The 22,489-nt window shown below is 44.4% G+C and overlaps 1 protein-coding gene across 3 annotated transcripts in view; it reads left to right on the top strand.

Moving 5' to 3' along the window:
- Positions 1-22,489, top strand: part of FYB1 (FYN binding protein 1) — a 139,004-nt gene that overhangs the window by 76,457 nt on the left and 40,058 nt on the right. For all 3 annotated transcript variants that reach the window (XM_077281478.1, XM_077281492.1, XM_077281486.1), the window contains exons 3-7: positions 11,406-11,529; positions 18,537-18,568; positions 18,838-18,857; positions 21,390-21,442; positions 21,858-21,981. In XM_077281478.1, the coding sequence (XP_077137593.1) occupies positions 11,406-11,529; positions 18,537-18,568; positions 18,838-18,857; positions 21,390-21,442; positions 21,858-21,981 (353 nt within the window). The remainder of the gene's footprint in view (positions 1-11,405; positions 11,530-18,536; positions 18,569-18,837; positions 18,858-21,389; positions 21,443-21,857; positions 21,982-22,489) is intronic.

The raw sequence follows: 22,489 nt of genomic DNA on the forward strand, positions 1-22,489 counted from the left end.
GAGCCTGGTCTGGGGTCTGTTTTTAGGGAGTCTGGTCTGGGGTCTGTTTTTAGGGAGCCTGGTCGGGGTCTGTTTTTAGGGAGTCTGGTCTGGGGTCTGTTTTTAGGGAGTCTGGTCGGGGTCTGTTTTTAGAGAGTCTGGTCTGGGGTGTTTTTAGGGAGTCTGGTCTGGGGTCTGTTTTTAGGGAGTCTGGTCTGGGGTGTGTTTTTAGGGAGCCTGGTCAGGGTCTGTTTTTAGGAGTCTAGTCAGGGTCTGTTTTAGGGAGTCTGGTCTGGTGTCTGTTTTTAGGGAGTCTGGTCTGGGGTCTGTTTTTAGGGAGTCTGGTCTGGGGTCTGTTTTTAGGGAGCCTGTTTGGGGTCTGTTTGTAGGGAGTCTGGTCGGGGTCTGTTTTTAGGGAGTCTGGTCTGGGGTCTGTTTTTAGGGAGTCTGGTCTGGGTCTGTTTTTAGGGAATCTGGTCTGGGATGTGTTTTTAGGGAGTCTGGTCTGGGGTCTGTTTTTAGGAAGCCTGGTCGGGGTCTGTTTTTAGGATGCCTGGTCGGGGTCTGTTTTTAGGGAGTCTGGTCTGGGGTGTGTTTTTAGGGATTCTGGTCTGGGGTGTGTTTTTAGGGATTCTGGTCTGGGGTCTGTTTTTAGGGAGTCTGGTCGGGGTCTGTTTTTAGGGAGTCTGGTCTGGGGTGTGTTTTTAGGGAGTCTGGTCTGGGGTGTGTTTTTAGGGAGTCTGGTCGGGGTCTGTTTTTAGGGAGTCTGGTCTGGGGTGTGTTTTTAGGGAGTCTGGTCGGGGTCTGTTTTTAGGGAGTCTGGTCTGGGGTGTGTTTTTAGGGAGTCTGGTCGGGGTCTGTTTTTAGGGATTCTGGTCTGGGGTCTGTTTTTAGGGAGTCTGGTCGGGGTCTGTTTTTAGGGAGTCTGGTTGGGGTCTGCTTTTAGGGAGTCTGGTCGGGGTCTGCTTTTAGGGAGTCTGGTATGGGGTGTGTTTTTAGGGAGTCTGGTCTGGGGTGTTTTTTTAGGGAGTCTGGTCTGGGGTGTGTTTTTAGGGATTCTGGTCTGGGGTCTGTTTTTAGGGAGCCTGTTTGGGGTCTGTTTGTAGGGAGTCTGGTCGGGGTCTGTTTTTAGGGAGTCTGGTCTGGGGTCTGTTTTTAGGGAGTCTGGTCTGGGTCTGTTTTTAGGGAATCTGGTCTGGGATGTGTTTTTAGGGAGTCTGGTCTGGGGTCTGTTTTTAGGAAGCCTGGTCGGGGTCTGTTTTTAGGATGCCTGGTTGGGGTCTGTTTTTAGGGAGTCTGGTCTGGGGTGTGTTTTTAGGGATTCTGGTCTGGGGTGTGTTTTTAGGGATTCTGGTCTGGGGTCTGTTTTTAGGGAGTCTGGTCGGGGTCTGTTTTTAGGGAGTCTGGTCTGGGGTATGTTTTTAGGGAGTCTGGTCTGGGGTGTGTTTTTAGGGAGTCTGGTCGGGGTCTGTTTTTAGGGAGTCTGGTCTGGGGTGTGTTTTTAGGGAGTCTGGTCGGGGTCTGTTTTTAGGGAGTCTGGTCTGGGGTGTGTTTTTAGGGAGTCTGGTCGGGGTCTGTTTTTAGGGATTCTGGTCTGGGGTCTGTTTTTAGGGAGTCTGGTCGGGGTCTGTTTTTAGGGAGTCTGGTTGGGGTCTGCTTTTAGGGAGTCTGGTCGGGGTCTGCTTTTAGGGAGTCTGGTATGGGGTGTGTTTTTAGGGAGTCTGGTCTGGGGTGTTTTTTTAGGGAGTCTGGTCTGGGGTGTGTTTTTAGGGATTCTGGTCTGGGGTGTGTTTTTAGGGAGTCTGGTCTGGGGTTTGTTTTTAGGGAGTCTGGTCTGGGGTCTGTTTTTAGGGAGTCTGGTCTGGGGTCTGTTTTTAGGGAGTCTGGTCTCCGATCTGTATTTAGAGAGTCTGGTCTGGGGTCTGTATTTAGGGAGTCTTTTCGTGGTCTGTTTTTAGGGAGTCTGGTCTGAGGTATGCATTTAGAGGGTCTGGTCTGGGGTCTGTATTTAGAGGCTCAGGTTTGGGGTCTATATTTAGAGGGTCTAGTTTGGGGTCTGTATTTAGAGGGTCTGGTTTGGCATCTAAATTGGGGGTTCTGGTTTGGGGTCTGTATTTAGAGAGTCTGGTTTGGGGTTTGTATTTAGAGGGTCAGGTCTGGGGTCTGTATTTAGAGGGTCTAGTTTGGGGTCTGTATTTAAGAGGCCTTGTGTAGGGTCTGTATTTAAAGGATGTATTTATAGATTCTGGTCTGGGGTCTGTTTTTAGGGAGCCTGTTTGGGGTCTGTTTGTAGGGAGTCTGGTCGGGGTCTGTTTTTAGGGAGTCTGGTCTGGGGTCTGTTTTTAGGGAGTCTGGTCTGGGTCTGTTTTTAGGGAATCTGGTCTGGGATGTGTTTTTAGGGAGTCTGGTCTGGGGTCTGTTTTTAGGAAGCCTGGTCGGGGTCTGTTTTTAGGATGCCTGGTTGGGGTCTGTTTTTAGGGAGTCTGGTCTGGGGTGTGTTTTTAGGGATTCTGGTCTGGGGTGTGTTTTTAGGGATTCTGGTCTGGGGTCTGTTTTTAGGGAGTCTGGTCGGGGTCTGTTTTTAGGGAGTCTGGTCTGGGGTATGTTTTTAGGGAGTCTGGTCTGGGGTGTGTTTTTAGGGAGTCTGGTCGGGGTCTGTTTTTAGGGAGTCTGGTCTGGGGTGTGTTTTTAGGGAGTCTGGTCGGGGTCTGTTTTTAGGGAGTCTGGTCTGGGGTGTGTTTTTAGGGAGTCTGGTCGGGGTCTGTTTTTAGGGATTCTGGTCTGGGGTCTGTTTTTAGGGAGTCTGGTCGGGGTCTGTTTTTAGGGAGTCTGGTTGGGGTCTGCTTTTAGGGAGTCTGGTCGGGGTCTGCTTTTAGGGAGTCTGGTATGGGGTGTGTTTTTAGGGAGTCTGGTCTGGGGTGTTTTTTTAGGGAGTCTGGTCTGGGGTGTGTTTTTAGGGATTCTGGTCTGGGGTGTGTTTTTAGGGAGTCTGGTCTGGGGTTTGTTTTTAGGGAGTCTGGTCTGGGGTCTGTTTTTAGGGAGTCTGGTCTGGGGTCTGTTTTTAGGGAGTCTGGTCTCCGATCTGTATTTAGAGAGTCTGGTCTGGGGTCTGTATTTAGGGAGTCTTTTCGTGGTCTGTTTTTAGGGAGTCTGGTCTGAGGTATGCATTTAGAGGGTCTGGTCTGGGGTCTGTATTTAGAGGCTCAGGTTTGGGGTCTATATTTAGAGGGTCTAGTTTGGGGTCTGTATTTAGAGGGTCTGGTTTGGCATCTAAATTGGGGGTTCTGGTTTGGGGTCTGTATTTAGAGAGTCTGGTTTGGGGTTTGTATTTAGAGGGTCAGGTCTGGGGTCTGTATTTAGAGGGTCTAGTTTGGGGTCTGTATTTAAGAGGCCTTGTGTAGGGTCTGTATTTAAAGGATGTATTTATAGATTCTGGTCTGGGGTCTCTATTTAGACAGTGTCTGGGGCTCTATTTCGAGGGTCAGATCTGGGGTCCGTATTTAGAGGGTGTCGTGTCTGTATGCAGGGGGTCTGGTTTGAGGTCTGTATTAGGGGCTCTCCTCTGGGTCCTGTACTTGTTTAGGGGTCGGGTTTGATCCAGGGTCTGCTCTTATTTCGGGGTTATGGTTCGGGGTCTGTACAGGTTCTGGCTTCGCTCTGCTCTGATCTGTGGCTGCTCAGCGTCCGGTCTGGGGGTCGAGTATTTGGTATTATATCCTTCTATTTATGAAAAGAGGAAGAGACAAGTGGTGAGAAAAGCAGAAAACCCGACGATGATTTACGAGGATTGTTCGGCAGTAATTGGCGCATTTATCACTGCGCGCAGGACGTCAATACTGCTGTAAATTACCGTACACGCATTGGAAAATCAATAATCTCCGAGGCCTCGGCTGCAAGATTCCTGAACAATGGCGCAGCCTAAATATTAATAAAAACTTCTCTAGCAGCCCCCCAACTACCAGGGGTATTGGGACCTCTTAGACCCCCGAGGCTAAATGTGAGCCCCGCACCCGCTGCGGTTATTTCCCCCACACTACATCATTGATGGCCGATTTTTGCAGCATTTTTTGTGTGATATTTTTTGCAACATTTATTTTTCCACTTTTAAGAATTTGCTCACACCTGAAATTCGAGTTCTGGGTTTTTTTTAACTTCTTTTCGGTTTATAGGACAGAGAGATAAAAATGTATGCATAAAACAGGAAGCAAGAGACCCCCGTAGACAACAATGTGGCCCATCTGTTTCCACTATGCAGCACTTTCTGTAACAGATCCATTTTGCTAATTAATTCCGGAATCTTTTCCTAAAATGGATCAATGAGAGGGAAATATGATGGATTTATCATAATTAATATTACCATGATTAATCTAATAATAAAAAATGTAATAATGCAAATAACAATAAATACATAAATAACAAATAAAATAATTATTATTTTATGTATGTATTATTTGGATTTTTTTGTTATCTATATATTATTTTCCCAATAGCACATAAATAAATTACTTAATTTCTTTAATTTATGTATTATTTTTACTATATATTATTTATATATTATTTTTCCCCATTATTGTTATTAGAATTTTCATTTATTTATGATTTTTACCATTATTATTTACTATTATGTATGTATTATTATTTCCGTTGCTTATGTATGATTATTTTCATTATACATTATTTTACATATTATTTTGTGCATTATTATTTTCATTACTATTTATTTATTTTTGTAATAATAATATTGCTAATGTCATTCTTATTTATGTATTGCTGTTTTGTTATATATTATGTATTATTTTCCCATTTTTATTTTCACTATTATGTATTATCACTTTCATTATATGTTATTTATGTATTATTTTTCCACTACTATTATTTTAATTATTATGTATTTATTATTTTCATTATTATTATGTATCATTGCCATTATCATTTGTTACTATTATTATTTATTTATTATTATTTCCATTTTATTTAGCTTTTTTAATTCTATAGTATTTATGTATTATTTTGATTTTATATTATTTATGTATAATTGTTACCATTATTATTTATGTATTATTACTTTCATTATATAAAATTTATATATTTTCCCCATTATAGTTCAATTTTTTTATTATTATATTATCATAATTATTATTATTTGCTGATATTATTTATCATTATTTTCATTATTTATTCATATTATTTATTATCATATTATTACTGTAATTATAAATGTAAATCAAATTATTTGCAGGGTTTTTTTTCTAAGCCCCATACTCACCATGTATTTAGTCCTTCACCCTCCCAATGGTGTGCCATGATCCAAATGTATGCCACAAGTACAGATTGATGTGTATATGGATGGTGGATGGATGGATGGATGGAAGGATGGATGACGGATGGGTGGCTAATGGATGGATAGATCATGGATGGATGGGTGGATGGCGAACTGATGGATGGACAATGGATGAAATGTGGAACGATGGACGGATGGATGGATGAATTGTGGAATGATGGATGGATGGATGGATGACGGATGGATAAATGGAATAATGGATGGATGGATAAATGGAATAATGGATGGATGGATAAATGGAATAATGGATGGATGGATAAATGGAATAATGGATGGATGGATGGCGGATGGATGGATATATGAATGGATGAATGGCAAATGGAAGAATAGATAGATTGACGATGGATGGATGAAATGTGGAACGATGGACAGATGGATGATGGATAAATTGTGGAATAATGGATGGATATATGGAATGACGGCTATTTGGAAGGATGGATATATGGATTAAGGATGGAGAGATACAACAGATGTTTCATCAGGTTCCCTCTGTCTAATATTACAGCTAATGATACTGAATTGCTAGAATGTTTGGATGAATATAGACAGGTGAATACATCGGTCATCACCTATGAGCTCGTTTGTGTTTTCATTGTTCCCTGTTGTGGAACCAAGATAGGAAGGAAGAAGCAAAATCAGGAAATTACGAGCGTTTCTCTAAAACAATGTGACAATAATCAGACGTGTTCTTGTGTCATGGTGATTCCAGGCAGGTAAAGTCTCCGGATGTAGCATCTGCTGACCCAGATAAATACCCCAATAGTGTCTATCACATCCCAGTGAAGTGGCCTCCTCTATTTTCATCTATGTTCCTCTATGCTCCTCTATATTCTATATGTTCCTCTACGCTCATCCACGGTCCTCTATGTTCCTCTATGCTCCTCTATGTTCCTCTATGCTCCTCTATGTTCCTCTCTGGTCCTCTATGTTCCTCTCTGGTCCTCTACGCTACTCTATGCTCCTCTACGCTCATCTACGTTCCTCTATGTTCCTCTGCACTCCTCTATGTTACTCTACGCTCCTCTATGTTCCTCTATATTCCTCTTCGCTCCTCTATGTTCCTCTATATTCCTCTACGCTCCTCTATGCTCCTCTATGTTCTTCTACGCTCCTCTATGTTCCTCTTCGCTCGTCTATGCTCCTCTATGTTCCTCTACGCTCCTCTATGTTCCTCTTCGCTCGTCTATGCTCCTCTATGTTCCTCTACGCTCCTCTATGTTCTTCTACGCTCCTCTATGCTCCTCTATGTTCCTCTATATTCCTCTACGCTCCTCTATGCTCCTCTATGTTCCTCTATGTTCCTCTATGCTCCTCTATGTTCCTCTACGCTCCTCTATGCTCCTCTATGTTCCTCTATGCTCCTCTGTTTCTTTAAATTCCTCTACGATCCTCTATGCTCCTCTATGTTCCTCTACGCTCCTCTATGTTCCTCTACACTCCTCTATGTTCCTCTATGTTCCTCTATGCTCCTCTACGCTCCTCTATGTTCCTCTATGTTCCTCTATGCTCCTCTATGTTCCTCTATGCTCCTCTATGTTCCTCTACGCTCCTCTATGTTCCTCTATGCTCCTCTGTTTCTTTAAATTCCTCTACGATCTTCTATGCTCCTCTATGTTCCTCTATGCTCCTCTATGTTCCTCTACGCTCCTCTATGCTCCTCTGTGTTCCTCTATGCTCCTCTGTTTCTTTAAATTCCTCTACGATCTTCTATGCTCCTCTATGTTCCTCTATGCTCCTCTATGTTCCTCTATATTAATCTATGTTCCTCTATGCTCCTCTATGTTCTTCTATGTTCCTCTATGCTCCTCTATGTTCCTCTTCGTTCCTCTATGTTCCTCTATGCTCCTCTATGTTCCTCTATGTTCCTCTATGCTCCTCTATGTTCCTCTATATTCCTCTATGTTCCTCTATATTCCTCTATGTTCCTCTATGCTCCTCTATGTTCCTCTATATTCCTCTATGTTCCTCTATATTCCTCTATGTTCCTCTTCGCTCCACTATGTTCCTCTACGCTCCTCTATGTTCCTCTATGTTCCTCTATGCTCCTCTATGTTCCTCTACGCTCCTCTATGTTCCTCTATATTCCTCTTCGCTCCTCTATGTTCCTCGATGTTCCTCTACGCTCCTCTATGCTCCTCTATGTTCCTCTATGCTCCTCTATGTTCCTCGATGTTCCTCTACGCTCCTCTATGCTCCTCTATGTTCCTCTATGCTCCTCTATGTTCCTCGATGTTCCTCTTTTCTCCTCTATGCTCCTCTATGTTCCTCTATGCTCCTCTATGTTCCTCTATGTTCCTCTTTGCTCCTCTATGTTCCTCTACGCTTCTCTATGCTCCTCTATGTTCCTCTATGCTTCTCTATGTTCCTCTATGCTTCTCTATGTTCTTCTATGCTCCTCTATGTTCCTCTATGTTCCTCTATGTTCCTCTATATTCCTCTATGCTCCTCTATGTTCCTCTATATTCCTCTATGCTCCTCTACGCTCCTCTATGCTCCTCTGTGTTCCTCTATGCTTCTCTATGTTCCTCTATGCTCCTCTATGTTCCTCTATGTTCCTCTATATTCCTCTATGCTCCTCTACGCTCCTCTATGCTTCTCTATGTTCCTCTATGCTTCTCTATGTTCCTCTATGCTCCTCTATGTTCCTCTATGTTCCTCTATGCTTCTCTATGTTCTTCTATGCTCCTCTATGTTCCTCTATGTTCCTCTATGTTCTTCTATGCTCCTCTATGTTCCTTTATGTTCCTCTATGTTCCTCTATGCTCCTCTATGTTCCTTTATGTTCCTCTACGCTCCTTTATGTTCCTCTATGTTCCTCTATGTTCCTCTATATTCCTCTATGTTCCTCTATGTTCCTCTATATTCCTCTATGTTCTTCTATGCTCCTCTATGTTCCTCTATGTTCCTCTATGCTTCTCTGTGTTCTTCTATGTTCCTCTATGTTCTTCTATGTTCCTCTGTGTTCCTCTATGCTTCTCTATGTTCCTCTATGCTCCTCTATGTTCCTCTATGTTCCTCTATATTCCTCTATGCTCCTCTATGCTCCTCTATGCTTCTCTATGTTCCTCTATGCTTCTCTATGTTCCTCTATGCTCCTCTATGTTCCTCTATGTTCCTCTATGCTTCTCTATGTTCTTCTATGCTCCTCTATGTTCCTCTATGTTCCTCTATGTTCTTCTATGCTCCTCTATGTTCCTTTATGTTCCTCTATGTTCCTCTATGCTCCTCTATGTTCCTTTATGTTCCTCTACGCTCCTTTATGTTCCTCTATGTTCCTCTATGTTCCTCTATATTCCTCTATGTTCCTCTATGTTCCTCTATATTCCTCTATGTTCTTCTATGCTCCTCTATGTTCCTCTATGTTCCTCTATGCTTCTCTGTGTTCTTCTATGTTCCTCTATGTTCTTCTATGTTCCTCTATGTTCCTCTATGCTCCTCTATGCTCCTCTATGTTCCTCTATGCTCCTCTATGTTCCTCTATGCTCCTCTATGCTCCTCTATGTTCCTCTATGTTCCTTTATGTTCCTCTATGCTCCTCTATGTTCCTCTATGCTCCTCTATGTTCCTCTATGCTCCTCTATGTTCCTCCATGTTCCTCTATGCTCCTCTATATTCCTCTATGTTCTTCTATGCTCCCCTATGTTCCTCTATGCTCCTCTATATTCCTCTTCGCTCCTCTATGTTCCTCTATGTTCCTCTATGCTCCTCTATGTTCCTCTATGCTTCTCTATATTCCTCTATGTTCTTCTATGCTCCTCTATGTTCCTCTATGCTCCTCTATATTCCTCTTCGCTCCTCTATGCTCCTCTATGTTCCTCTATGCTCCTCTATATTCCTCTATGCTCCTCTATATTCCTCTTTGCTCCTCTATGTTCCTCTATGCTCCTCTATGTTCCTCTATGCTCCTCTATATTCCTCTATGTTATTCTATGCTCCTCTATGTTCCTCTATGCTCCTCTATATTCCTCTTCGCTCCTCTATGTTCCTCTATGTTCCTCTATGCTCCTCTATGTTCCTCTATGCTCCTCTATATTCCTCTATGTTCTTCTATGCTCCTCTATGTTCCTCTATGCTCCTCTATATTCCTCTTCGCTCCTCTATGCTCCTCTATGTTCCTCTATGCTCCTCTATATTCCTCTATGCTCCTCTATATTCCTCTTTGCTCCTCTATGTTCCTCTATGCTCCTCTATGTTCCTCTATATTCCTCTATGTTCTTCTATGCTCCTCTATGTTCCTCTATGCTCCTCTATATTCCTCTTCGCTCCTCTATGTTCCTCTATGCTCCTCTATGTTCCTCTATGCTCCTCTATATTCCTCTATGTTCTTCTATGCTCCTCTATGTTCCTCTATGCTCCTCTATATTCCTCTTCGCTCCTCTATGTTCCTCTATGCTCCTCTATGTTCCTCTATGCTCCTCTATGCTCCTCTATGTTCCTCTATGCTCCTCTATATTCCTCTATGTTCTTCTATGCTCCTCTATGTTCCTCTATGCTCCTCTATGCTCCTCTATGTTCCTCTATGCTCCTCTATGCTCCTCTATGTTCCTCTATGCTCCTCTATATTCCTCTTCGCTCCTCTATGTTCCTCTATGCTCCTCTATGCTCCTCTATGTTCCTCTATGCTCCTCTATGTTCCTCTATGCTCCTCTATGTTCCTCTATGTTCCTCTATGCTCCTCTATGTTCCTCTATGCTCCTCTATGTTCCTCTATGTTCCTCTATGCTCCTCTATGTTCCTCTATGTTCCTCTATGCTCCTCTATATTACTCTTCACTCCTCTATGTTCCTCTATGCTCCTCTATGCTCCTCTATGTTCCTCTATGCTCCTCTATGTTCCTCTTCGCTCCTCTATGTTCCTCTATGCTCCTCTATGCTCCTCTATATTCGTCTTCGCTCCTCTATGTTCCTCTATGCTCCTCTATGCTCCTCTATGTTCCTCTATGCTCCTCTATGTTCCTCTATGCTCCTCTATGTTCCTCTATGCTCCTCTATGTTCCTCTATGTTCCTCTATGCTCCTCTATGTTCCTCTATGCTCCTCTATGTTCCTCTATGTTCCTCCATGTTCCTCCATGCTCCTCTATATTCCTCTATGCTCCTCTATGTTCCTCTATGTTCCTTTATGTTCCTCTATGCTCCTCTATGTTCCTCTATGCTCCTCTATGTTCCTCTATGCTCCTCTATGTTCCTCTATGCTCCTCTATGTTCCTCTATGTTCCTCTACGCTCCTCTATGTTCCTCCATGTTCCTCTATGCTCCTCTATGTTCCTCTATGCTCCTCTATATTCCTCTATGTTCTTCTATGCTCCTCTATGTTCCTCTATGCTCCTCTATATTCCTCTTCGCTCCTCTATGTTCCTCTATGTTCCTCTATGCTCCTCTATGTTCCTCTATGCTCCTCTATATTCCTCTATGTTCTTCTATGTTCCTCTATGTTCCTCTATGCTCCTATATATTCCTCTTCGCTCCTCTATGCTCCTCTATGTTCCTCTATGCTCCTCTATATTCCTCTATGCTCCTCTATATTCCTCTTCGCTCCATGTTCCTCTATGTTCCTCTATGTTCCTCTATGCTCCTCTATATTCCTCTTCGCTCCTCTATGCTCCTCTATGTTCCTCTATATTCCTCTATGTTCTTCTATGCTCCTCTATGTTCCTCTATGCTCCTCTATATTCCTCTTCGCTCCTCTATGCTCCTCTATGCTCCTCTATGTTCCTCTATGCTCCTCTATGTTCCTCTATGTTCCTCTATATTCCTCTTCGCTCCTCTTCGCTCCTCTATGTTCCTCTATATTCCTCTATGTTCTTCTATGCTCCTCTATGTTCCAGGTTTTCAGTTTCAGAAAAATTGTGGCAAAACTTGCACCAGTATGGCAGCTTTCATGGTGACGGCTCATGATATTGTGCCCCTGTGTGACCTTAGTATGACATTGCGGCGTGTCCGCACCGTGCTGTATTGTATCTGCCTGCTGCAACAGTAAATGTGGCGCTTTGTATTGCTCCAGTGTTTTGGGACGTGATGGATAACTACCCTCCATCTCTGTTGTTACGCGGCTCAGTAACGCCCTCTTGGTTCTGTGTTTTCCCAGGTACTAAAGTGCCGGTCAGTGAACAGAGGTCATCGGCATTGTCCGCCGCATTACCACCGCCACCGCCAGCAGTGAAGTCCTCTGCAGGACCCTCAGGTCCCAGCTTACCCCCCAGGATCATCAGGTACCTATTCACTTCTTGTGGGGGTATAGAGAGGGCTGAAAAGCTGTGTTGTACACTCGGCACCTGCCTGTCAATCAAGGATGACGGAGGCATTTAAAGGGTTATTACCGACTTCACAGATGGTTATTGTTGGATAGAATGTGTAGAAATAAGCAGTTTTGCTATTAACTTTTTAAAAAACATTTCAGCCATTCTTGAGATATGAACACTTTTCTTTTGTTTAAAGCATGTTACCTAGGAGACCGACCACCGCTGCTCTCCAGCAAGTAATCAGTGCAGAGAAGCTGGCAAGGATTAGGAGATAACAATGCACTCCATCGATCCCAGCAGCCTAAAACCAGGACTTACAGGCTCGATAGAAAACAGAAAAGAAGTTAGAAAAAAATAAAAGTTTTCAGAAATATTAAATTAAAAAATACATTGACTTTGAATCTCCTCCCTTTTCCCAATACAGAAATAATTAAATTAAAAATAAATGAATAAATTAACTTGGTGGTGACTGTACCCCAGGGATCTGTACTGGGTACAGTGGGTACCGCAGGCATCTGTACTGGGAGCAGTGGGGACTGCAGGCATCTGTACTGGGAGCAGTGGGGACTGCATGGATCTGAACTGGGAGCAGTGGGAACCCCAGGGATCTGTACTGGGAGCAGTGGGGACCGCGGGCATCTGTAGGCATCTCTCCATTCTTTGTAGGTGGTGTGCTGTACCAACTAGTGGTATACTGAGAGACAGGTCTGTATCGCACAGACAGAGGTCTGCTGTGATCTGAATCCAGGACAGGTTGCTGAGTCTTGTAGTCCCACAAACCTGTATATTAGTAAAGGGCTGGATTTAAGGGTTAACCAGAAAGTGATGGGTGGGACTGGTTAACCACATACCTCCCAGGGGGGGTGCGCTCCTGTGACATCAGAAAGGTCCTATATGGCTTAGTGATCGCTATGTCACATGTGGTGGAGAATGCTTGGGGCACTCTTGTAGCCTTGTTGCTAGGGGCAACGGATGAGGCCTACAAGCTCGGTTGCTGGGGGCAACAGATGAGGTGCATGTCTCCTGGATTCTGCAGCAGTGCAGCCTGGTTGCTGGTGGCAACAATAGAGCTGCATCAGCAGCATCTGACTGTGGCTCGGCGGGGCCACGAAGATTAAAGCTTCTGGTGGTAACTTGGCCGGGTTACGAAGGTTATCAACGTGCTTAACCCAGGTTGGCTGTGGCTCGGAGGAGCGTGCCAGGACCAAGAGTGACCGCAGCAGGAGCTGTGCAAAATACCCGGCCGGGGTCCGACAACTGGGGGTGCCAGGAGGTCCAGCGACAGCCGTGGGAGGTGAAGCGGCCATGTGGGAAGTGGAGTTCTATCACTCCGTTATCCGTGGGCATCCGCAGGAGTCAGTGTAGTGTCCACGGAAAGTACCCCAAAAGGGCGGTATCCTAAAAGGGGGTAGTTACCCAAAAGGGGGTGGACTCCCAAAAGGGACAGTATAACTAAAGGGGGTAGTTACCCAAAAGGGGTCGGAGTCCCAAAAGGGGCGGTATCCAAATGGGGGTAGTTACCCAAAAGGGGGCGGTATCCCAAAAGGGGGTAGTTGCCCAATAGGGGGTGGAGTCCCAAAAGGGGGCCGTATCCCAAAAGGGGTATTTTCCCAAAAAGGGGTGGAGCATCCCAAAGTAAAAGGGGTGGCGCAGACAGACTGTTGCCGGGGACAAGTGTACTATGTGTGCCCAGTCTGCCATATGAACTACCCACCCAGCATGTGGCTACGTGAGTGTGCCCTGCAGAAGAACGCGGACGGTGTGGTTGAACTTTTCAATTCTGGGAGCTCGGTTACCCTAATGGGGGCTGCGCCCAATGTATATGAGATACCCAAAAGGAAGATCGGGGTCACCTGCATCCATGGGGACACAAAAGACTATCCGGTGTCCAGGGTGATCCTCGAGATGGCCAATTGCATTGCATGCCATGATGTCGCTGTAGTCCCGAACCTATCCGGTGATAGTTGGCCGGGACTCTAGGCTGTTCTCCGACTTATGGGAGAAGGGAGCTCCTGTACAGCAGGAGGATGAAGGGCTCTCTGCTGATGGGGTTGGGTACATTAAGGCAGTAACACCTCCCAAAATTGACGGTTCAGACGTAGGGGTGACCGGAGGAATGTATGCGTCTGCCCAACGTACTGACCTGAAGTCAGCTGAAGTGTATCAAAGTATGACACCAAGTTAGAAAGCAACTTGAGGGTTCACCATACTGTGGGATGTGACACAGACTCCGGCGGTGACTGTGAATCTATGAAACAAACGGAGTACAGTGAGGAAAGGCTCAACGAGGACGGCAAATCGTCCCATCGCTGAAGGAGCAAGGGCCACAAAGAAGTGGTCCAAGTGACTCTTGCTGATGAGGTTGGTCAGTTGATGGCGCTATGGGAGAAGATACCATGGGAAGTGCTGGTGGAGCAGGAGTCCGTGATGCTCAGGGAGAGCAGACCAATGGTTGATCCACCTCTAAGCAGGCTGGAGACCAGAACAGCTCCATGGGTGAAGAAGTGGAGAGGGTTGAAGATTTCAAAGACCCTGAGGGGGAAGAGTTGGAGGGAGCGAAAACCTTTGAAGGTGCTGCCATCTGAATCCAGGACAGGAAAAATAAAGATGTCTGCTTTCTGATATTCCAGCCCAGCTCCAATAAAGTGATTTTTTCCAACGCTGCATTACAGCACATGACCTGTAGTCAGGGGTGGCGCTATTTTTGGAAGAAAGCAGCTGTTTTTTTTTCTTCCCGGACAGCCCCTCTAAGGCCGGGGTCACACATACGAGTTTTACGGACGTAAGAGCGCAGAAACTACATCCGTAAAACTCGCTTAACATACGGCACAATTATTCTCAATGGGGCTGCTCCTATCAGCCGTATATTACGGTTCAGTATTATACGGCTTTCTACGGCCGTACAAAATCGCAGCATGCTGCGTTTGTCAGCGTATTGCGCAAATAATACGCCAATGAAAGTCTATGGGGGCGAGAAAAATACGGATTCCACACGGACCAGCAGTGTGACTTGCGAGAAATACGCAGCGGTGTTAGTGAAAAGTCGGTAATTCAATTGCCGGCTTTTCATTTCTCCTGCACAAACCCGACAGGATATGAGACATGATTACATTCAGTAAACCATCTCATATCCCCATTTTTTTGCATATTCCACACTACTAATGTTAGTAGTGTGTATGTGCAAAATTTAGGCGCTGTAGCTGCTGAAATAAAGGGTTAAATGGCGGAAAAAATTGGCGTGGGCTCCCGCGCAATTTTCTCCGCCAGAATGGTAAAGCCAGTGACTGAGGGCAGATATTAATAGCCAGGAGAGGGTCCATGGTTATTGGCACCCCCCGTGGCTAAAAACATCTGCCCCCAGCCACCCCAGAAAAGGCACATCTGGAAGATGCGCCTATTCTGGCACTTGGCCACTCTCTTCCCACTCCCTGTAGCGGTGGGATATGGGGTAATGAAGGGTTAATGCCACCTTGCTATTGTAAGGTGACATTAAGCCAGATTAATAATGGAGAGGCGTCAATTATGACACCTATCCATTATTAATCCAATTGTTTGAAAGGGTTAAAAAACACACACACACACACACACATGATTTAAAAGTATTTTAATGAAATAAACACAGCGGTTGTTTTAATAATTTATTGCTCTCTCAATCCATTTCCAGGCCCTCGCTTGGCAAAATAATAAACGCACAAGATACATACCTTCTGATGTCCGATCACGTCCCACGAGGTAATCCATCTGAAGGGGTTAACTAATATTACAGGCACGAGCTGCGATAAACCACTCGCTCGTGCCTGTAATCCCCGGGTGCTGAAAGGAAAGCTGGATCTGTACTTACATTGAATTGCGGTGATGCGCCCCTGCTGGATGTCCTCATGAACTGCAGCCTGGAAACTTTTTCCCACGCTCCAGGTCATATGAGGACATCCACCAGGGGGCGCATCACCGCGACTGAAGGAAATGTAGGTCAATGACCTACATTTCATTCATTCTCCGGGAATTACAAGCACGAGCACAGCTGCATTTGCAGGGCTCGTGCCTGTAATATTAGTTAACCCCTTCAGATGGATTACTTCGTGGGACGTGACGGTTCAGCTGAGGGTATGTATCTTGTGCGTTTATTATTTTGCCAAGCGAGGGTGTTGCTGATGGATTGAGAGAGCAATAAATTATTAGAACAACCGCTGTGTTTATTTCATTAAAATACTTTTAAATCATGTGTGTGTGTGTGTGTGTGTTTTTTAACCCTTTCAAACAATTGGATTAATAATGGATAGGTGACATAATTGACGCCTCTCCATTATTAATCTGGCTAAGGCTACTTTCACACTAGCGTTAACTGCAATACGTCGCAAATGCGTCGTTTTGCCGAAACTACGCATCCAGCAAAAGTTCTTGCTGGATACGTTTTTTCGTCATAGACTAACATTAGCGACGCATTTGCGACGCATTGCCAAACGGTGCGTCCGTTTTGCGACGCTTTGGCGTGTGGTAGCGGACCGTCGGGAGAAAAAAACGTTACATGTAACGTTTTTTGCTCCCGACGGTCCGCTTTTTCCGACCGCGCATGCGCGGCCGGAACTCCGCCCCCACCTCCCCGCACTTCCCCGCACCTCACAATGGGTCAGCGGATGCGTGGGAAAAATGCATCCGCTGCCCCCGTTGTGCGGCGGAGACCACGCTAGCGTCGGGAACGTCGGCCCGACGCACGGCGACGGGTTGTTCCCGACGCTAGTGTGAAAGTAGCCTTAATGTCACCTTACAATAGCAAGGTGGCATTAACCCTTCATTACCCCATATCCCACCGCTACAGGGAGTGGGAAGAGAGTGGCCAAGTGCCAGAACAGGCGCATCTTCCAGATGTGCCTTTTCTGGGGTGGCTGGGGGCAGATGTTTTTAGCCACGGGGGGCCAATAACCATGGACCCTCTCCTGGCTATTAATATCTGCCCTCAGTCACTGGCTTTACCATTCTGGCGGAGAAAATTGCGCGGGAGCCCACGCCAATTTTTTCCGCCATTTAACCCTTTATTTTAGCAGCTACAGCGCTGAAATTTTGCACATACACACTACTAACATTAGTAGTGTGGAATATGCAAAAAAAAAGGGGGATATGAGATGGTTTACTGTATGTAATCATGTCTCATATCCTGTCGGGTTTGTGAAGGAGAAATGAAAAGCCGGCAATTGAATTACCGACTTTTCACAGATATCGCGCTGAATGAAATCTAAATACAGAATATATATATATATGTGTCTCAATGACATATATATATATATATATACTGTATATATGTTTTCCCGAACATTTGAGCACATAAATCCATTAGATGTCGGTTTTGCAAGCCTGCGCGAAAATCTCGCAGTACGGCTGCCATACGGATTACATACGGAGGATGCCATGCGCAAAATACGCTGACACACCCTGACTACGGATCACTATTTTGGGAACATTTCTCCGTATTACGGCCGTAGTACGGACGTATAATACGTGGCGTATTGTCTTACGCCAAGTGTGACCCCAGCCTAAGTTTTCACAACTCTCGCAGTTGCGGGGTTTATTATTAGGATCACCATCAGATGATAAGATTATGCCGCGACGTCAGAATGAAGCAATGGCTGCAGAAAAGAGGAAGGTGTGCAGCGAGCTGGTGCAAGGCGCTGATAGCATCGATGGTGGGACCACCCGGGATCTGCACCCGCTGAACGTCTTAAAGGGATATTCCTACTCTAAGGAGCGATGGCATGTGATTAGTGTCCGTGCAACTTGTGGTCTCAGATATAAATCCTAAAAAGAAATGGATTTAAACAGGGGTGTCCGATTTCAGCCGATTCGGCAACACTAGACTAAGTGGTTGTGAGGGATAAAGTAATTGTCAAAAACTCAGCAAAGAAATCCATGAAAAATACAAAGTTTGAAACATTGAATGATGGCGCCATCTAGTGGTGAGAAAGCATAATGCTGCTGATGGCAAATGCAGTGTACAGTGTGGCCCCTCTCCATCCTAGGGAGGGTGCGACAGGTGCAGGCTGTGTTACACAGCCAGGTCCCCCCTCTAACAGTAGTGATTGAAAACGGCACAGATTACTGATGTTTAACCACTTAAATGCCATTCAAGTAGCACCGTTTCGCAGTGACAGCTATTCAGTCTCCCTCCGTCCCTCCTGACAGTTGCAGCTTGTACAGAGCAGTGTGAGATCTCAGCAGCAGCAGGGCGGAGGGACACTGGGAAGCTGTCAATCAGGCTAGTTCAGCGGAGAATGAGTTAAACTTTTGTGTAGAATTATACAGCCATGCTGACATGGATTTCCACAGTAAGTATACCAGCCTCATCAGGTAGAAGATCTCTGTATGCACTTTGCATTGTGAGAACAGTGGATTATTCATTTTGGAGAATTTGCTTCGTAAATGTGTCTAACACATAATATGACATCGTGCCTCAGAAACGACAAGGTCCAGGCTGGAGGACAGTGGGAAGTGTCAGTGATGTCGCACTAGTGTGCAATTATCAGGACATGTGGCGCCAAGAGGGTCCTCCAGGTCAGAAGACAATAAACTGATAGCAAAATAGACATGATGAAGGTCACACATAGGGTCACACACAGGGTCATATCTAGGGTAACACACAGGGTCACACACAGGGTCATTCCAATATCAATAAAGTAAAAATAAAATAAAATGAAGGAATAATGAGATCAATTAGAGGGTATTTCCGAGGCTGGGGGTCTTCTGTATCTCCAGGGTTGGGGATAGTTTACTGATCACTGGGAGACCCCAAAGATCCTATAGACAAGGAGCGGAGCGTGTTTTATGTCCGCTCCATTCAGACTCTGCAGACCCCGATCATGCGATCTATGGGGGATGACGGACAGTCTTGGAAATGTATTTTTTTGGGAATGTTGACTTCTATTAATGATTAATAGAAACCAGACAAATATTAATTATTAATTAATGATTCTTTTCCTGTTCCACAGAAGCACAAATGAAGATTACAAGAGCGAGGACGGTGAGTGTTGCTGGGATTACTGCTTTTGACTGATACAATGTATCCAGTGCAGACAATGCTCTGTGAGCAAAACCTCCCGGACGGATACATTGTAGCAAACAGATAATAATGCTTCTATTTCACTCCCGCTGCCCCCCTGATTATTTGCTGCAGATTAACCCTATATCTGCAGGAAAGTAGCATTTTTTATAGGCGATCGTTTCCCTTTAACATGTAGCAGCGATTTTTTTCCCGACCACTTATGTTGTTTCCCGTCTTGTATTTTGCAGGAGCCGTCATTGATGATATAGTGAGTATGGCTTCCGAGATTAAATGTCCATTGTGATATATTAAATTAAAGGGGATGTACACTATTGGAAAAACCTGCAGCGCCAAATCTGTCCACAGGCTCAAATCCATCCACTTCAATGGAACGGAGCTGGAATACCAGACACAACCCGGACCGATGCGGGGCCGTTTCAGGAAGCCATATCATTCCAGTCCTGTACAACCCCTTTAATTATACTATTTCCATCTGTAGGGCGCTATTTATTGATCCCTTTAACCAGCCATCCTTTCCAATATTAATATGTCATCGTACATCGTGGATACAAGGGCAGCGCTCAGATCTATGGGGCATTTTCCCAGGCTGCTGAATGAAGCGTTAATGCAGAAAAACCAGCAGTGTCACCAGTGGGGCGAAAAGCCAGAGACATGGCTGCAAGGACATGAGACAGGAGCAATGCTCTGGGGGTACAGAGGTGGGCTGCCGGCCTCCGTGTCCAGTGGGATCGTCTCTTATTCCCAGACATATAAATAAGAGGCTGTAATCAAGTGAGTGTGAGTTTTCTTACCATATATCCCTGGTGGTCTAGGGTACTAAAGAGTTAATATCAACAACAATACTGGTGGTCTAGGTAGTAAAGAGTTAATATCAACAACAGTACTGGTGGTCTAGGGTGCTAAAGAGTTAATATCAACAACATTACAGGTGGTCTAGGTAGTAAAGAGTTAATATCAACAATACTGGTGGTCTAGGGCAGGAAAGAGGGTAATGTCAGCATTCCTCATGACAAATGGAAGAGAAGAGGCTCACTGTCCCTGGTGGCCTAGGGCAATGGAGGAGTTCATGTCAAAATCCCTGGTGGTGAAGAGAGGTAATAGCAGGAAGAAAGGCTTCTGGTCTTGGAAAGTGATAGAGTTACTGTCAGCATTATTGGTGGTCAAGGACATCAAGGGGCTCATTTAAGCATCCCTGGTGGTCTAGGGAACTGGGGAGGTCAATTTGAGCCTCCATAGTGGCATAGAGCAGGGAAGTGGTAAATATCAACATTGTTGGGAGCCTGGGGCAGCAAATCTTAAACACTCTGGGGGATAAGGGAAGTGGAGGTGTTAATGTAAGCATCCCTGGTGGTCTAGTGAAGGGAAGGGGTTAAAGTCCAAATGTCTTTTGGTCACGTACAGTAAAAAATTAATCAGACTCTAGGGAAGTGGGGGTAATTGAACGTCTATGGTGGTCTAGGGCAGGGAAGTGATTAATGCTCGTGATCTGAGACAGCAGGGAGTTCATTTTAGCATCCCTGGTGGTCTAGGGTAGTCGTTCACCTAACCAGAGGGTGACCACTCTATGATTTGGGGGAGGCAGACATACAGTAAGTAGATACCATTAATATACCGTAAGTGGCACATGATAGGTGGTCGAGAGCTGGTATAAGATTTGCAGTGAGGCTCAGAATCTTTTCACTTGCAATAGATATGTTATTTCATTACGCGGTGTAAATGCCGCTGTTCTCCTGAATCCGGAGATGTTTTTCTTTTCTTTCTGCGCCTCTCCGTTCCTGAGTTATGGCCCCTTCTTCCTTTATCTACTCTTGTTTGACATGTGGGTGTGATCTTTATAAAACCGCCCATGAGGAAAATGTCAGGATCACGCCCTGTTGGCAAAGAGAGTAGATTTACTAACCAGGAAAAGGAGGTCGTATCTCAGGAACGGAGAGGCGTAGGAAGAAAAGAAAAACATTGCCGGATTCAGGAGAACAGCAGCATTCACAGAGGGTAAAAAAAAATACACATTTATGGCAAGTGACAGGTCCCCTTTAATTTATCCCTCTCAGTATTAATAATAATAATAATAATAATAATAATAATGCAGATCTGCTACTATTAAGAAGTCAGCGGTGTGACAACCCACTCGGAAGCTGAAGTGGCAGCAGTATTGGTTGTCACCCAGCATTCGTAAAGACAGAGTGGCCAAACAATATTTAAAGGGGATGTTCACTACTGGACAAATTGTTATTAAATGCTACAATGCCCCTTTTAAAATCATAAAAAAATAGATAAATTCTCCTCCCAGACCGACACCATTCCAGGGCTCATGTTAGATTGATACATCACGGGAACGCTGCAGCCAATCAGAGGGACTGATGGACTGCAGCCTTCACTGTTCAGACAGAGTTCCGTCAGAGATCACTGATAGGCTGCAGCGCTTACGTGATACAACATTGTCACATTGTCAGACACAGATTAGGAACTGATCACACGATGTCTGAATGATGGTGTCCCAATGATCATTAGATAATAAACAATGTATCAATAGTGCCACCACAGGGAAAACATGGTATTACAGAGATGTAAAAAATAAATGAGCTGTCCGTGCCATGTGTGGGGCATCTGGGTCCTTCAGGAAGAGAGAAAATGGCAGACTTTAATATTCAGGAATCCAAAATAAGTCACCATTCTGAAATCCCATAATAGGCAGAGTTTTTTAATGTATAGAAATGACCTGAAACCACAATTTCACATTTTACTGACATAAATCGTTGTGAACACACTTTGTTTTAAGAGTGAAGAAAGTGATGAAGATGACGAATGCTATGACCTAATTGATGAGCACAGGTGAGTGTATAAACAGCTTTATATCAGATGGGACATTATAACATATACTATTATACAGGCAGGATAAACAATAACTTCATTTATCATTATTTAGAGCTTTGTATTTTTATCTACACCAAGTACTAAATCCCTTGCGAAAGCATTGACATAAAGGATAACTTGTAATTACCGGCAGTCACCACTAGAGGGAGCTCACTGCATACTGAATATACATTGACCTCCATGATAGCAGTGTATTCAGCGAGCTCCTGAGCTCCCCCTAGTGGTGACTGATAATCTATATGGATTGTAAAGTTAACTAAATCAAAACTTTATCAAGTTATAGAAAAGTGAAATAAAAGGAGTGATCTCAGCGATGGTAGGATTCCATCTCACATCTGTGATTGCCCTTATCGATGTGAGCGTTTCCTTCCAGCACTCAGCACAGGAAAGAGCAAGAAGAGAAGAATGAGAAAAAGCGGAAGAAAGAATTGGAGCAAGCGAAGAAAGAACAAAGGGAAAAAGAAAAGAAGGACCTAGAGATAAAAAAACGATTCAAGGTGCGTCCTGGCATCCCTCCGGATCTACCTATAGTCTGCTCACTAAAATAAGTGCGCCCCTGGAGTAAGAGTTCACTTTCTTATCAAAATAGATTGAACCCCATTCTGATCGGGCAATTTTCCATTTTTCTGCTCTTTTTTTTTTCTCCTCTTCTCCTTCAAAAAACCATAACATATTTTTCCATCCACAAGATTGTGTGAGCGATCAGGCAGATATGAAGGACACCATTCACCGTTATGCTTTACGTTGATTTTATAGATCAAACTTTTACCAATGCAGTGATAGGAAATATGTCTTTTTATGGGTTTTTTTCTATATTTTTGTACCAGGAAGGAGGATGATTCAAACATGTTTAAAAAAATATTACATGAAAAACACTATTTTTAATAATTTTACTTGACAGATTGTAATAAATCATGCAATACTGTAAATGAGTTTCACAGGAACAAAAAGGAGAAACCCAGGCAAAATTTTGCAGTATATATCATGAGTAAATAACTGTATACA

The sequence above is a fragment of the Ranitomeya variabilis genome, chromosome 1, assembly GCF_051348905.1.
Source record: "Ranitomeya variabilis isolate aRanVar5 chromosome 1, aRanVar5.hap1, whole genome shotgun sequence".
Taxonomy (NCBI): Eukaryota; Metazoa; Chordata; class Amphibia; order Anura; family Dendrobatidae; genus Ranitomeya; species Ranitomeya variabilis.